At 35.9% G+C, this 18,402-nt stretch overlaps 1 protein-coding gene across 5 annotated transcripts in view; it reads right to left on the bottom strand.

Moving 5' to 3' along the window:
* Positions 1-18,402, bottom strand: part of Ccpg1 (cell cycle progression 1) — a 42,205-nt gene that overhangs the window by 18,743 nt on the left and 5,060 nt on the right. For 3 of the 5 annotated variants that reach the window (XM_047541236.1, XM_047541237.1, XM_047541238.1), the window contains exons 2-3: positions 2,900-3,017; positions 362-438 (exon numbers count right to left, since the gene is read on the bottom strand). In XM_047541236.1, the coding sequence (XP_047397192.1) occupies positions 362-438; positions 2,900-3,017 (195 nt within the window). Of the gene's footprint in view, positions 1-361; positions 439-2,899; positions 3,018-6,755; positions 6,825-18,402 lie in introns of all 5 variants that reach the window. The other 2 variants (XM_047541240.1, XM_047541239.1) reach the window with 1 other exon arrangement.

Here is an 18,402-nt window from a genome sequence, read left to right as displayed (position 1 = left end):
ACAAGTGCTATACCACTAAGCTATTCAACCAGCTCCTAAAGATATTATTTCTTCCAAACCATAAGGGATTATGCAATAAAAGATTCATCAAGTAGCTTGAAAACATCATCAAACCCATTGGCAACCCTTAGAATTACATGGATCACTGCTTTCTCTCACTGTAATGCAGAAGTGAGACTACCTTTGCTACTCAATGGTCATAGGAAAAAAGAAAGTTGATTTCTCTCACCAGTTCTATAAATTTAAACTTAATTTTGCATTCAGGAACCTGTTAAAAACTGATTAAACCTTTCTGGTATGTAAGTGATAAACTTCAACAAGCTATGCCATACACTATGGCATATACACAATACAAGTTTACCTCAATTGCTGACTTGGTTTCTTCAAAAGTAGGATAAAGAGTTTCTTCCATTAACAAGGTGACATTTTGGCTGCTTTCTGTTATAAAGCAAAGATCAATAAAAATTATTCATTTAAAACAGTTGACTTCTTATAATATAAATATAATCATTATAGATAAAATCTATTCTCAATGTTAAAGTGAATTAATGAAAGGTCACATACAATTGTAAAAGTAACTTTACTGTTGTTACCACATTTTAATTATTTGAAATTATGAGGAAACAATTTTAGATATTTAAGTGAACTCAACTTAGGACCTACTAAGAACTTAAATCAAAGCCAATTTAACTAAATAAAATCTCTACCTCGTAATAACAAATCCCTTAATGCAAAGTGTTTCTAAGAACCCATTAATAAGGAAAATATATCCTCTATATACCTCTTGGCACATTTCCTGACTTCTTAAAAGTTCATTCAAAATTCCTAAAAATACCACCATTCCAATGGCTATCAATGGCTTGTAATGTAAGGATCAAAACTGCTTTAAGTTATAAGAAGCTTGCCAGGTGCAGTGGCGCCTGTAATCCCAGTGGCTCAGGAGGCAGGAGGATTCCAAGTTCAAAGCCAGCCTCAGCAACTCAGCAAGACCTGGTCTCTAAATAAAATATAAAAAAAGGGCTGGGGCTAGGGTTCAGTAGTTAACTGCTCCTGGGTTCAATCCCCAGTATACAAAAAAACAACAAAAAAAAAGCTTTAAACTATGAAAAAAAAAAGGAATCAAAAGAATACAGAAAAGCAAGTCAGGTGTGGTAGTACACACATGTAATCCCAACTCCTTTGGAGTCTGAGACAAGAAGGCTACAAGTTTGAGGCCAGTCTCGGCGCCTGAGCTAGTCTCTTGTCTCAAAAAAAAAAAAAAAAAAAAATAGATAGATAAAAATAAAAATAAGTAAAGAAGTCTGGGGAGGTAGCTCAGTGGTAGAGAGCTTGCCTAGCATGTACAAAGTCCTGAACTCAATCACCAATACCACCACCACCAAGAAAAAAAAAAAAAAACAACTACAGGAAAACAAAACAGTGTCACTACATAAGATAAATTTTGTTAAGAGACTCCTCAAAGAAGAAATGTATAAATGGACTACTGAATTCAATATTTTTCTGAAAAAGTGTACAAAATGTTAATGGAAGTTAAAAATATTAAACACACACATAAATTGATACAAAGAATGGACACATTAAATGTCAATAGCAAAGTGGAGATATAGCTCAGTTGGTAGAGTGCTTGCCTTGTAAGTATAAGGCACTGAGTTCAATCCCCAGTACCGCAAAAAAAAAGAAAGAAAAGAAGAAAGAAAAAATTCAATAGCAATTAAAAAGTATTATAGTTAACCACATATTAAAATCCATTTTGGGGACTGGGGTTGTAGCGCAGGTTGTATGTAGTTAAAGCACTTGCCTAGCACATGTGAGGCACTGGATTCAATCCTTAGTACCACATAAAATTAAAATAAAGGTATTATGTATCCATCTATAACTAATACTTTCTTAAAAATCCTTTACATCATTTTCCCTATCACAAACATTATTTTTATGTATTTGAACCTCATAAGAACAAGAGAAAAAGAAAAGTACTCTTCCATTTAATAATAGAATATTATCTTAATTTGGAGATAAAGATGGACTTGGGTCTAAGAGTACTATAGAGTATGGAAATTTTTTACATATGGGTAAATACATATGTATTTTTACATATGAGTAAATTTCTTAGGAGAGACTATTCATGCCTTTTAGACTCTCAGAGGGATATGACCCACAAACAATGAGAATATCTGCATTTGAGAATAGTAATCAGCACATAAGCTTAAAAAAAGAATTTAACAGGTACAATTCTCCTCTATTTCTAGCCTTGACATACCTACTGCACTCTCCTGAAGGAGAAATGTTCTTACTTACATTTTAATGAACATTTTTTAAAAAGTGTTAAGGAGTAGAAGATAAGACTATACAGCAATTGCTTGGGAGTTATAGCAATTATTTAGGAGTCATACGTCTCTGTATAAATAAGATGCACAAATCCCACAGGAAGTATGTTAACCACAGATGCAGTACAGTACATGATCAGATATCATTTTACTAAATTCCGACTCAAGAACTCTATAGCATGGTGATAAATGAAGAATCTCTTCTGATGAAAAAAGTTTTGTACATAACTAGTCATAACATTAATAATGGCAAGTAAATATAAATTAAAGTACCAAACAAATTCATCTTAAACCACATAATACATGTTTAGTCACTGGTTACTTCTATAGTATGAAAGACTATCTGGAGGCCCAAACGTACTACAGCTACAAATAATAAACCCTGTAGCAGTTTGGTGACACTGGGTTCTACATGCTTTCCTAAATCCACACTGAATTTCTACCGAATCCATACTAAAATGAGTCCTTCTGTGACCAGATCACTAAGATTATCCAAAAAGGTTGACTGCCTAGAAAGAAGGCAAGATTCATAATGGCACTCACATTTTTTTAAAAACAAAATTTAACAAACTTACCTCCTTGCTCTATCTGCAGTACTTGTACATCCTCTTCTTGCTCTAAAGATGAACATTCTGGGGTGAGCTCAGAGCTGTCACTGGCTGTGACAGAATTCACCATCTCTACATCAGACCCCTAGGGAAAAAGTTATAATCATTCAGTTATTTTCCTATTAATTTCTCAAAGCTGGATTTGATTACAAATAGATGTTTTCCATTATTAAAAGTCCCAAAGGCTGCCATACTCCAAAAGGGAAGAGCATCTAATCCAATGAACTTTTGTTCAGTTCAGTCTACAAGGGTTTATGTCAGAGAAACAGCAGAACAGAATCTTAGGTTTAAATTCTAAGTCAAGTCAGCCTAAAGGATGAATGCTCTATTTTAAGAGCTTGGGCAATAAATTTGAATCTCATGTATAAGTGTCCAAACTTACCTATTTCTATCAATTTATTCATATTTAACATTTATGGAACTACTCTAGAAAAGGGACTTTACAAGTTACTGTGGGATATAAAAAATTCAAACCCAAGCCAGGTACAGTGGCACACACCTATAACCCCAGCAACTCAGGAGGCTGAGGCAGGAAAATCAAAAGTTCAAGATCAGCCTCAGCAACTTAGCAAGGACCTAAGCAACATAGCAAGACCTTATTCTCGAAATGTAAGATAAAAAGGGTTGAGGATGTGGCTCAATGGTTAAGCACTTCTGGGTTCAATCCCTGGTTCCAAAAAAAAAAACCTCAAATCCAAAATTCAAATTTACAACCTATTCAGAGAAATAGCCACAAGCAAACAACTACTTATTATGGCAAAGTAAACTGCTATGTTAAAGGCATTTTTCTTATATTCATATATGTATACGGTATAATAATATTTGGCCAATATCATTCTCTCATATTTCCCCTGTCCCTCCCCCAGGTCCATTTCCTCTACTCGACTGATCTCCACTCAATTTTCAAGAGATCCCCACTCCACCTTTCTTTTCCTTTTTCTTCCTTGGCTCCCACATAGGAGAGAAAACATTTGATCCTTGACTTTCTGAGTCTTGCTTAAATTGCTTAACGTAATGTTCTCAAGTTCCATCCAATTTCCAGAAAATGAAATAGTTTCACTCTTCTTGGTTCAATAAAACTCCGTATATACCACATTTTTATTAATTCATTCACTTACTCTCCGACACCTAGGCTGGATCCATTTTAGCTACTGTGAACTGTGCAGTTATGAACATGGGTATGCACGTATTGCTATAGTATGACTGATTCTTTAGAATAAACACTGAGGAGTATTACAGCTGGGCAGTATAGTAGTTTCGTGCCTAGTTGTTTTTTTTTTTTTTTTTGAGGAACCTCCATAGTGATTTCCATAGTGGCTGTTATAATTTACAATCCCAACAACAGTGTGAAAGTGTTCCTTTTTCCCCACATCAACTTCAGCATTTATTACTGTTTGTACTCTTTTTTTTTTTTGCAGTGCTGAGGATCGAACCCAGGGCCTTGTGCTTGCAAGGCAAGCACTCTATCGACTGAGCTATATCCCCAACCCCCTGTTTGTACTCTTGATAGCTGCCATTCTAACTGGAGTGAGATGAAATCTCAGGGTAGTTTTGATTTGCATTTCCCTAACTGCTAACAATGCTGAACATTTTTTTGACCATTTGTATTTCTTCTTTTGAGAAGTGTCTGCCCATTTATTAGTTGTGTTATTGTTGGTGGTGTATTTTGTGGAATTTTTTTGGTGTTTGAGTTCTTTATATATTCTGGATATTAATCCTCTATCAGAAAAGTAACTAGGGAAGATTTTCTCCCATTCTGGAAGTTCTCTTTTCACCTCCTTTGCTGTGCAGCTTTTTAATTTTATGCCATCCCATTTATTAACGCTTGGTATTATTTCCTGGGCTTTTAGGGGTCCTATTGAAGAAGTTATTCCCCGCACCTATATGCTGGAATGTCACCCCTACACTTTCTTTTATGAGTTGCATAGTTTCTGTTCCAATTCCTGGGTCTTTTCATGCACTGTGAGTTGACTTTCATGCACAGTGAGAGATAAAGATCTAATTTAATTCTCTACTTATGGGTAACAAATTTTCCCAGTACCACTTGTTAAAAAGGCTATCTTTTCTCCAATGTATGTTTTTGGCATCTTTGTCAAAGATCAGACAACTGAAAGGCATGAATTAAATGAACCTATTAAGTTAACAGAAGCCTTTCCTTATAAGTTTAGATTATTTTTTATTCTGAGGTAGTCCTTCATACTTTGTTGTCAGACTGTCTTTTCTTTAATAGATCTTATGAATTTTTTCCTTGTGTCTTAATAAGCAAAGTTAACCATGAAGCTGATTCTGCCTCTCCATATTTTTTCACATATATAACTCAAAACAGCAAAATATAAAAGAATTTGTGAAAGGAGTAGCCTCTGAAGACTAAAGAGAATTCTAAATACTCGTGTATTTCAAGGTTGCCTATGGTGGCAGGAGCATGGTAGAAGCAAAGGCAAGGTTAGAGCTGACTCAGGGTTGCTGGAGACACCCGTTCTGGACTGAATCAGAATGATGGTAATGGAAAAGGAAACATATACAAGACACTAGAAGAGAGCTGAATTTCGTAACTATCTATATACAGAAGAAGAAAGATGATGTCTAACACACTTGACAAGTGCAAGAAAAATTTACTGTTCTGCTCTACTCTGCAGACTTGCAGGTAGGATTCCCAGTGCTACCTTATTCCTGTACTGTGAATTATCCTTGAAGGAAAAGAAGCTGTGATGAATTGACCTAAGATTTGTAGAAACAGGTTAAAAATAGAAAAATGACTTTGTGTGTGTGTAGTACTAGGAACAGAACCCAGAGATGCTCTACCACTGTGTACATCCCCAGTCCTTTGTTTTTTTTATTTTTTAATCTTAAGATAAGATGTAGCTAAGTTGCTCAGGCTGGCCTTGAACTTCCAATTCTCCTGCCTTGGCCTCCCAAATTGCTGAGATTACAGGTGTGCACCACCACATCTGGCACACTTATAAAAATAAAAACAACCTCAATCTCAACTGGTAGAACTGCTATTAAATTTTGAAACTATAAAACAGAAAAAGTCATCTTTTTTGTTAATCTTACTTTCTGTAAGATGACTAACCAATTTTCTAAATCTTAAAACATTAAAATAATTATATAAGAAACTTAAAATTTTTCTATTAATGAAGAAAAGCAAGTGAAAAGAGATCCTGAAAACAAATGGAAAAACTATAGAAAAATCCATTAAAAATTGGAACAAGTATGGCTGATTTTTACTTTATTGTTTCTGTTCATCAGTATCTTATGATTTTTTTAAATAATGAAACCAGTGTAGGACATAAACCAAAGTTTATTACATTCGTGTGTGTACATAACTCCTCTAAAACATTTTATGATAGAGTTCTAACCATAGTTCCTTTCCTGTCAAGTTCCTATAACATAACATAATTATATGTTCTCCATCTTCCTTTCTGGTTCATCTTCCTTTGAGTCATTCTGTTCAAAACCAGGCTTGAATATTTTCTAGTTACATGATTTTCTCCAAATTATCTTTCTAGGCTTCCGTTTTCTTAAACTACAAAATAAGAATGAAAACAATCTATACCATAGTGAGTTTTTTTTAATTATAGGAGAATTAGGTAAACAACCAGTAATAAACCTCAATAAAAATGTGCCTAACAACTTCAAGCTAAGGAAAGCCATGAACAATAATGCAGATACTAGTCCATGAAGAGCTTTCAGCAAAGCAAGTTACAGACAATGGAACCTTTGGCTTAAATGTAGAAAAATGCTAGCCTTCAAAGAACAGTTTATATCACTGCTAACACTGTAAGGTTACAGATTGCCTCATAAAAAGTATTAAAGAGCATACCTCATGATTGATGACAGTCCAACCACAAGATGAATCACTGTCACTGGAATTTTCAGACATTTTTCAGGTCTACAAATACAAGAACATATTGACTTGTGGGACACATTTTTTTAATTCTCTAAGAAGCTCTACAGGTGACAAAGTATGAATGTGGATTATTGCCTTCAGCATGAAACTGAGACAACCCACCCATAGATTTGTCACATAGGATATGATATGATTGCACACCTTTATGAACAAATACAACCAAACTTCTAAAGACGAGGAGATTCTCCTGAGCTAGAATGGTCTGAAAGAAAATATAGGATTTGAGCAGGCAGAATTAGACGAGGAAGGAGAACCCTATTTAGCCACGTCAGACAGTTGAGGGTTAGTAGAATGGTGAATGGGAACAAATATCAACATTAAGGCCCATATTTTCAATGAATAGTGAGAGGGGTAAAAAGCATGGCTACAGAAATCAAGAAGTAGGGAGAAGGAAAGAGCTCCCATGCCAAGCAAAATGAAGTCTATATGTTGGCTATGCAAACAATTAAAATTTTTCAAGCAGAGAAGAAACATGATCAGTTTTTATTAAAATATCTGATAGAGATACTTCAGTTAGATTCAATCTGAGTGGTGAAAAATAAAAGGGAAAAAAACCAGAGGCTGGTACAAAACTTGTGGTCACTGGCAATGACCTAGAATCAAGTCTTGGATCAGCATACCTGGGTCACTCTACCTAGTTGTTTCTCCCTTTTGCATCTGAGATGCCTTTAAACTGCAAAATCCATCTAAATCATAAGCTTCTGTTACTACATATACACTGTGAAGACATTAGATCCAAACTAATGGCTGCTATGCTAATAGAACTCTAGACAATATGGAACTGCTGCTCAAATAAGAACAGGCCACAAATAAAGATCTGGATCATCTATTGATTCTGGAAACTCCTGTAAATTAATATTTTTTAAATGGAGATACAAATAAGCTAGTCACTAACCATAAAAGCACGTTTTCAGATAAATTATTCAAAACTTGGACATAAAAATGATCATGTCACTTTCAATGCTGTGCAAGAGATTTTCTAATAAGTTCACATGAAGTCATTTGTTTGATTTCTAATTTCAATTGGTTAGGTCTGGCTGTCTATAACCCTATAAAATTAAAGGTAAACTTATAGAAAACTCTTCAAGTAAAATAAACTTTCTATCCAACACAAATTATTCAAAAGGCTACAGTATGAATACCTCAAGGAATATTAACCAGTTCTATATGTTTATAACCTTATCCCAATGTTTTATTAAATTATGTAAATTCCAATTTCTCATTGAGTAAGTTTTCACGAGTTTAAAAAAAACTTTTGATGTCACTATTTGTATTGTATTCTACAATAATTTCAAAAACATACATTGACATATGTGAATACCCAAAGATTAAGCATTAAATTTGCAGTGGGAAAGGAGACTCATCAAAGGTTTTATAAATGAACCTGCAAACTAGACAGCATATTTCTCAAAATGATTTAACAGTTGCCAAATTTTAAAAATTGAGATATTACATAAAAATAAAGATATCTAGCTTCTTGTTAAAAAAAAAAAATCAGATCTGAAGACAGTAGGAAGATTTCCCAACCAAGAAAGGGAAAAAGCATTATACAGCAAGAACAAAGGTTGAAAAATTTACAGTATGAAAGTTCCAAAAAAGGCAATTAATCTAACATGAATGGAGTGATAAAAGATCAAATTTGAATCCTAAGAGTATATTATAAGTTGGGGAAGCAGCTAAAGGGCCCTAAACCTGTGGGATGCAAACAATGAAATATCCATGAAAAAGATGAACTACTAATTTAAGTACTGATGAAGACAGGGCAAATGGAGGGGAAGGTTTCAGAGATCTGAAAAGACATGAAAGACTTTTTTTTTTTTAAAGAAATGAATAACCAACCATAAGAGGGCAAAGCTATAGGGTAATTTTCAGATTTCTGGTTTGTAACTGGACAACTGGAAAACACATTCCACATGAAACAAATAAGTGGGGCTCTATGAACAAGAAAACTAACTGAAGCCTAAAAAGCACTTTTTTTTTCCTAAAAAGCATCCTTTATCATGTTAAAGTTTCTCTCTTTCCTTTGCCTACCCCACTTTCTAAAACTTCTGTTAATAGCCCACATTCTCACTGTTGCTCCATGCCACCTCCTGACACTTACTTTGTGCTTTATTTTCTTAATATCTTTCCAAAACTTTCAGATTACTCATCAGGGATATTTAAATATACATAAATCTTCTATTACCTGGTAATTTCAACTTAAACAGGTAATTCCTAGCTTTTGTTTTCTAATAAAAAGCATGCTCTAATAACTCTGGAGATGAAATAAAGACATTTCAAAAGAAAGTAATATATATTGCTAAACTGTAGATATTTATCAAACTTGAATTTCTCAAATCAATGAGCATACTTTAATCCAATCCCAATTTAAGTGTTTCTTTACTTCCCTGGGGACGGTGCGGGGGAAGCAAACATGTTTGCACAAACTAACCCAGGAGAAAAAATTTCTCACATGATCATACACCATTGTGATGTGTGGGTAAAGAAGTTCACAAGCCTACTAAAGAACCCCCTTTATTCTCAAAAACTGGTTACAGTCCAGGTAAATTGGTATATGACTGTAATCCCAGTTATCTAGGAGGCTGAGACAGGAGAATCCCAAATTTAAGGCCAGCCTGGGCAACAAACTAAGATCCTATGTCAAAGAATAAAAAGCTCTGGAGATGTAATTCAGTGATACAGCACCCCTGGGTTCCATCCCAGGGAATAGGGGTAAAGGCAGTTGTGTACACTATAATACAAAAAAAATGGTAAGCTCCTGAGCCCCACCCTAGACACATCTGACTATAAAATATTCCCTTGGTGTTTGAATACCTTGCCAGATACCTTCCTAAAATAATAATTCATTATGTCATTCTTTTAAAATGTTAAAATTTTCATACTGTCTTCAGGATATGACTCAAAGTCCTTAAATATCTTTAATCTCTATCAATTCATCCTCTTTCAATTTATTCTTTTTCTCCAACCTTTTAAATTCTTTTAAAAGACTCAGGCTTTAAAAGACTCAGTATGTGTTTAGCATGCAAGTGGCCCTGGAATTAATCTCCCACACCAAATATAAAAAATAAAACACTATGCTTTCTCTTTATTCCAGGGCTCTGCAAATTCTGATCAGTTGTCTATCCCTTTACTGCAATCCAAACTCCTAAGCTCATCTTGATTAATACTTCCTTTGTGTCATTCCCTGACACAAAGACTAATATTTTCCCTAATCTAGTACTTAAATTAGAATCCTGTGCTATAATTGCTTATTTTCCTGTTAAGTAAATAGTTCTGGACAATGATGTGGTCACTGACCCAAGTCCATATTGTTCCTTAAGGATCTCAAAACTCTGGAGAAAGTCATGAGGTTTTTTCTCCACTTATTCTGACCATAGGTAAATGCAGGAATTGTCATTTTACTAGGTTTACTAATAGTAACTTAGAAATAATCAGAGTTTATGGGAAATTTACAAAAGAATCATACAGTTATAAAGCTAAGGAAGGAAATTCTGGAAAGACAATAAACTTAAAACCCTGGTTAGACTAAGGTTTCCTTTTATTCCTTAGGGTAGTCTCTAAATCACCAGTTACAAATTCCCAATTGCTTTCTATGTCCACTTGTAGATTGCTCAGGCCTTTCAAACACATCCAAAAACAAATCATTTTCCTGTTGCTCATCCTGTTTCTGGTATCTCAGAAAATAGCATTAGCCAAGCTAGACACAGTAGCAAAGGTCTATCATCCCAGTTATTTGGGAGTCTGAGGTAAGAAGATTGCAAGTTTAAGGCTAGTTTTGGCATTCTGGAGGAATCAAAACAAAATTTTTAAAAAAGGTTTGGAGATGCAGCTCAGTGAAAGAGTTTTTGCCAAGTATGAATGATACCCTATATTCAATATCAAACACCTCAAAAAAGAAAAGTAGGTGATAGTGATCAAAACTTCCAAGAATAAACCAGGATAAACCTATGATCCCAGCAGTTCAGGAGACTGAGGCAAAAAGATCACAGGTTCCAAGCCAGCCTCAGCAACTTAGTAAGGCTGTATTTGGAGACAGTGTCTCAAAATAAAAAATAAAAAGAACTGGGGATATGGCTCAGTGGGTAAGTAAGTGCCCTTGAGTTCAATCTCTGGTACCCAAAAAAAAAAATAAAATAAAATAACTTGTAAGAATAAGACAGTAATAATATTAATTTTACCTCATTAAGTACAACTGGATAGAATTACCTGATGGTATACCTCATCATTCCTGCGTAGCTACATTTTACTATGGAAAGATAAGGTTTCCGTTTCCCTATCTTCTAGAATTAGTGGTGATGGAGAAGAATGGGGGCATTATAACACGCTTCTATAATTCCAAAGTAAAGCAACCAATAAACTGTAGGTAAATGGCCCAAAAGTGCTGCTATTAATGTCATCCTAGACAGTCTGGAGAGCTTTCACAAATCTTTTCTATAACATTGTAAGGTTCTGGATCTTTCATCTCCCCCAAAGGATAGGAAAAGGCCTGCTTTAAAAGAAATTCACCTGAGAAAGAAAGACCACAAGATCTTAACTAATGAAAACTTTGAAATGTCCTTTATAATCAACTGTCCAATAGTAACCCTAGAGAAATATTTTAAATGAGCCTATCCTGAACTGAAACATTTAACATTATAGTCATTCATTCAACAAATACTGAGAACTTACACTGTGCCGTGAACTATACAAAGTGCTAAGAATAAGCCCTTAAAGAAAAACTAAGGAAGTCCTCCCTGAAAAGAGCACACTTTCTAGAAGATAAGAGTAAGCCCAGTTGGTGACAAGTACTACAGAAAAAAATAAAGAGGCTAATGAAAGATGCAGAAATTGGAATTTACGATAGAGTGCCTAGGAAAGGTCTCTGGGTGTTATTACAGAGGGGAACCACCTCAATCCCATTTTGTTATTTATGATGGGCTGACAGATCTAGCTCCATTTGAATGTTGTAGGCCAAACTGTAAGGAAAATCACTAAACAGACTCCATTTTGCTCTGAGACTCCATGTTATATAGGAAATAAGCTTCTCCCATGGGAACACCCCACCTCTGTACCCATCATCAGTTACACGTTTAGCAATAGAAAATAATTCTTATGTAATGAAAAATTGCTCTCTTTTGATTCCTATTGCTCCTAAACAATGTACCATATAAACAGTGATTGCGTAGATGTTAGCAACCATTCTTCAGTTTGTACATAGGTAAGGGTCGTTTTGACCCACTTCCCCCTCTGTTGATGATCTCATGATGTTAGCTTATAATTTTGAATCATAGCAATGGACACTTTTGATGTAATTTTTGGTATAAGAACCCCTACAATCCTATGGTCGGGGCTTTTCTCCCAATAGCCATTTTTTGGGCATTGTGTGAGACAGTCAGTTGGCCGGCTTAATAAAGATTCTCAAATTTGGACTTCTCAGTGGTGATCGGTCTGTTCTTAACTTGCACCCCCTAACATATTGTTGCTTGTTTGTGTTTTGGTGGTACTGGGGACTGAACTCAGGGTCTCACACATGCTTAGTATGTGGTCTACCACTCCTCAGCTCTTAAGAATTTCAGAATTTAATTATGTCAATGGGGACCAACACCAGAGTCTTCAAGTGAATTCAGAAAAGCCCTTTCATTCTATGAAAGACATACAGGAAGAACAGATACAGGATACCTTTCAGCATTCTAGACAAAACAGGAGTAATGGTTCACACCCATAATCCCAGTGACTCAGGAGGTTGAGGCAGGAGGATCACAAGTTCAAGGTTGGCCTCAGAAACTTGGCAAAGCCCTAAAACAATTTTTTTTAAAGGTTTGGGGATATTAGTTAAGTGGTAGCACCCCTGGGTTCTATCCCCAGTAATGCAGGGGGTGGGGGAAGATGAAGAGAAAGATTTCAACAATATAAGTAGAACACAATGATGGCTCTAGGTACAGACATATTCATAGGTAGGAGAAATTGAAGGGTTATGGAAAATAATATTCCTATAAGACAGCTCCCAAAGAAAATGGGAGGGAAGGCGTGGCTCCAAAGGTGAAATGGGGACACTGGCCAAACATTCAACCTCTCCCAGTGCATTCAATGGGCCCTAAAGGAAAGGGGTGGATAACAATGCCAGGCCCTAAGCCTTGACCTTTCCCCTTGTCAAATTAGTCCTGAATAACAATGGGAAAGATTTGAATACTCATCCCTTGGGGTCTGGTTTTAACCTGTACAACTAGCCCCTGATGGTCAGAACTGCATGTGCATGGTTTCCAATGATTACATCATCCTCATTGTACTCTATAAAACCAAAATCCCTCTGTGACTGACATCCATTTTTTCCATCCAGAAAATGGGCCCCAATGGCGCCCCAGTCCGCAAAGGAATAAAGGCTTCTCTAAAGCTGTGGAGGTCTGCCTCACGTCCTTTTGCACTTACAGAAATAACTGAGGAAGTTCAAGGTTTTTAAACCTGAATCCACATCATCTATGCCATGTGCTAGGAATGAACAGGAATTAGCCTAATGGCATCTTATACAACTTTTTTCCTTAGGTTACTTCTCTTATTAATAGTACATTAGAAGTTTTGATAAAGAGCTACAATTTTATTTTTAATCTTTGTAACAGCATAAGTGTTTTAACTGTACTCTACTAGTCAGAAAACACCAAGCAATACTTATTAATCTATCACCTATAACCTCTTAGCATTCTATTAATCTACAGTAGAGAACATGTAAGCATTCATTTATTCATTAAATGGATCAGAAACAGTAACAAACTGCAGTTCTAATAGCCCTATCCCTAAACTTGCATCTCTTAAATTACACTTATTTATGAATTATTTTTAAGAAGTATTTATGGTCACTGAAATAAACCACCATCACAATGAGGTCAAAACAGAAAACTTAAGTAATTTGCTATTATCTAACAATCTCATCCACAGTTTGTCTGCCACTCGTTTGCTTCCTCACAGTCTCCAGCAGCAAAAAAGGAAAATCTGATGATGATTAATGTCCTGACCCGTTACAGGATTCCTCTTACCAAAGCCTTGAGGCCAGAATTGGGGACAGACAGTTTGTTTAGTGTAGAATAAGAAATCTGGTCAAATCCAGGAAATGGAGTCCAAGAAAGAAATCTGCATCTGGACTTGGAGACTGACCCCGAGGAGAATGGAATGTCAAGATCTCCAGAGCCCACTGATTACCAAATTTACCTGCCCTGGTCAGGACTGGGTCCTTACCTGCCTGAATCACTTTGGCCCTCCCCCTACCATCTGCTGCTCACTTTTTGCTATGTCACCAGCGATTCTTGGGCCTAGTCACATAGGCAGGAAGGAGAGAGAGGAGAGAGGGAAGAGAACTGGAGAACAAGAGACCCTAACCTATAAGAGATGTACCGCATGCTCACTGCTCACTTCTTGCAACTCTAGAACATCAGCCATGGTCCCCTTCTCCCTCCCCAGAGACATTTGTATTATTACCTTTAGATGAAACCTGCTTAATGTTTGCCTTGGCATGCTTCTCTAATGTTCAGATTTCAACATTTGAGGAAGCAGAACTTGTCACCAGTAAACAGCGGTATCAGCCTGACAGAAGTATTTAAGGAACAAGATGAAATTTACCAGCTGGAGTTGACCTCTGTATCACTTCATCTTGCTTTCAGCAATCAAAGATGGCGAGACTCTTTTGTGTCTATCAGGAGACAGCCTTTCTAGATTGAATACTAAATACAATATCAATGTAATAATGAAGATAGTAAAGTTTAGTTCAGTTCTATTCAATAATGGCATTTTACTTTCTTCAATTGTGTTGCACAGAAAGACTGAAAGCCCCCAAAGGTATTAAAAGTTTAACCCCCCAACCTAAATTTGCTTCACTGTGGTACTACCAATCTACATTAACAGTCACCAAGAAAAAACAGCCTCAAACTGGGTTGTGATGCATGCCTGTAATTCCAGCAACTTGGGAGGCTGAGGCAAGAGGACTGCAAGTTCAAGAACAGCCTTAGCCACTCGGCAGGATCCTAGCTCAAAAAAAAAAAAAAAAAGTTGAGGATGTGGTTCAGTGGTTAAGCATTCCTGGGTTCAATACCTGGTACAAAAAAAAAAAAGTCCGAATGAAGTTATTTTTGTGTCATAGTTAACAACATTATCACTTATCATTTTAGGACTTTCAGTAGAAATGTTTTTATTTTAGTATTAGAATAACTATATCTTGAGCAGTTGGCTAAGTGTAACTGAAAAATATCCTCTCTTTAAAACCTAGTCCTACCAAGAATATAGGATCTCACAGTATATATTTTGTACGTAGTATTATCTTCATTTTTTTTGTTCCATTTTATAATCCTTATACCTATTTTCCCATTGTCCCCGTTTCTTTTTCTCTTCTAATTTTGTTACCTTGCTACATATTTTATTTGTAAGTTGCTTCAATCCTTCTGGTAACAAGATATATTCATTCTTAAACTCACACTCATTCAATAAATATTTATTAAGCACCTATAAGACACTGTTCTAAACATTTTTCCCCCCAGTATCGGGGAATGAACCGAGGGGCACTTAACCACTGAGCCACATCCCTATCCCTTTTATTTTTTATTTTGAGACTGAGTCTTACTAAGTTGCTGAGGTCATCCTCAAATTTGCAAGTCTCCTGTCTCAGTCACTGGGATTACAGGTGTGTACACTGCACTGGCTAAACCTTTCTTTTTGAGACAAGGTCTGCTATATTGCCCAGGTTGGCCCTGAACTCCTGGGCTCAAGTGATCCTCTGTTTCAGCTTCCACGTAGTTGGGAATACAAGTGTGCACCCAGCAAAATCATTTTAATTATTACCCTTTAGAGCTCAAAGATGATTCTGGAGATTAAGCAATAATACAAAATCAGTACAAAGAAGGAGTATAACATGCAGATAAATTGGGCATGGTGATACACATGCCTGTAATCCCAGCTACTCAAGAGGCTGCGGCAAGAGAGTCCCAAGTGTAAAAGGCCAGCTTGGGCAACTTGACAAGACCATGACTCAAAATAAAAAAGGTTGCGGATGTAGTTCAAAGAGTATCTGCCAGGCATATGGAAAGCCCTGGGATCAATCCCCAACACCACTTATTAAAAAATGAAAATAATTTTTTAAAAAAGCATGACCAAAAAAAATGTCTTCTATAGCTGAGAACAGCTTACATTTTGCTACAAATTTGATTTAAATGAACCTAAGCTGTATCCTTCCAAAGATTTTATATAAGTAGTTGGGTCAACAAATTTTCTCCTTACTTTTTCTATTGTCATGTTGTAGAGTTGCAGGGGGGGGGGGGCGGGGGGTACTTTGCAACATAAATAGGATTATATTAGGTCACAAAAGTACAGCCATTATTGAATACTGTTTTTTTTTTACTGTTAGAAAAAAATTACATTTCTTTTTTATTCTTCATTTTACATAATTATGGTCAAACACCACTCTTTTTTTTTTTTTTTTGTACTGGGGATTGAAAACCCAGGGTAATTTTACCAAGGAGCTATATCCTCAGTTGAATACTGGCTTTACAAGGAAGAAAGAACAGAACATATGACACATACACATGCTTACCGCCTCTTGTCACGAGATGTCCTGTGCCACCTAACAGCAATAAGACCATCGCCAGATTGGGGGGTAGAAGAGGCTGGAACCTCCAGAACTTTGAGTTAAATAAACGTCTTATCTTTATAAATTCAGTCTAAGTATTTTGTTACAGTTAACACCAAGACTCATAATGCTCTGAAGGAAGAAAGGGCCTTTAGTCCTATTCTTGAGGGCAGAGAAACTTCCGCTGTATAGGTTTCTTTTTTCCAGTTTGATCTTAAGTAAAAGACCCTTTAAGTCCCCTGTAATATCAAACTTTTTCAGCCCCATATCCTGGCAATTTAAAAAAACAAAACTTGCTAAGGAATACCCACTAGGCCTGTGTGCTAGTGGGAAGGTTGATGCCAATGTTTATGGGCCATAATAGGTAAACCCTTCAGCTAAAAAAGTCTATAGGTTCTTATAGTGATTCCCCTTTCCCCCAGCTTACTGGGATTAAACCCAGGAGTATTCTTCCACTGAGTTACACCACCAGAGCTTTTTTTTAAAGACAAGATTTCACCAAGTAGCCCAGACAGTCCTCAAATTTGTAGTTCTCCTGCCTCAGGCTCATGAATAATGGGATTATAGCCATGTGACACCACACCCAGCTCTTTCTTGAAGGGATGTTTAACTATTACAATCAGATAAATCTTGTACCAAGTATTTACCAAGAGTCCAAATTAAATTGGTTACTAAGCAGCACCAAGAGACAAAAGATTTGACAGTAAATCCTGAATATGGAAACTGTCTTCTGGAATAATTTTTTTTTTTTTTTTTAAGCAGTACCAGGGATCAAACCCAGGGCCTTGTACATTCTAGGCAAGCATTCTAAAATTTGAGTGCCCACCAACCTCCTTTTTAAATTTCATTTTTGAGATAGGATCCTGATAAATGGTCCAGACTAGACTCTAACCTGCAATCCTCCTGCCTCAGCCTCCCAAATAGCTGGGATTACAGAAGTGTACCACTACTCCTGGTTCAATATATTAAAAATTTAAAGAGGTACTTACCCACAAAAAAATTAAAGTGTATTTTTATTTAAAAAAACACAAAATTACATATGAAATATCTGCTAAATTTTCAGTGATCATTTATTACCTTTCTAAAGCAAGGAAAAATTTTTTTCAATTTTGATTCACTGTACACAAATGGGGTACAACTTTCATTTCTCTGGCTGTACACAAAGTAGAGTCACACCATTTGCATAATCATACATATACATAGGGTAATGATGTTTGTCTCATTCTATTATTTTTCCTTCCCCCTACCACTTCTCCACCCCTCATTTTCCTCTATCCATCCATCCTTCCTTCATTTTTGCTGCCCCACCACCATCCCCTGACATTTTTTTAAATAAAAAGACAAAAGCCAATTTTAAGCACAGTGAATGACAGAACCAAATCGAAGCAGATTCTGGAAAACTTAATTTTTTCAAGCTAAAGCTATTAGTAGGTTACCATAAAATGTTTACTATCTGGGGCTTTTGATGAGTTCAGTCCTCAGAGTGGCAATTATAGCATCAAGAAGTAGGTTCCATGGTTGTCCTATATTCATCATGAAAGTGAATGCAAAACTAACTCATCCATTAAGCAGACTCTTCCAATTCTAATAAAGTAGGAAAAATCCCTGAAATCTATCACTAAAAAGAGGTATCCGGAAAACTCTAGAAAAGAAGGAATAATGTCATTTTATCCATGCCCAGAAAGAGGCAGTGATACGGTTAATTACAGCAAAGTGACCTTTTGATCTAGAAAATAAATTCTGCAAGAGAAGTGAGTCAATACACAATTACTTCACACATTTCCTTCTTCGATGTAATGATTGAGAAACAAAAATAATTGCTGCCACATCTGAAGATAAAAGTTTTCCTTTCTGCCTTAATTTAGAAGATGGCACATTTTTTATTAAAAATTTGAAATAAAGTAAGTAAACGATAATGAATCCAAAACACTGAGGGAAAAATAATTGCTAGTATGGAAATATTCCTTTCAAAGAATA

This window comes from Sciurus carolinensis, chromosome 2, assembly GCF_902686445.1.
Source record: "Sciurus carolinensis chromosome 2, mSciCar1.2, whole genome shotgun sequence".
In the NCBI taxonomy this organism is placed as follows: domain Eukaryota; kingdom Metazoa; phylum Chordata; class Mammalia; order Rodentia; family Sciuridae; genus Sciurus; species Sciurus carolinensis.
This window is presented reverse-complemented; position numbering and strand designations above follow the sequence as displayed.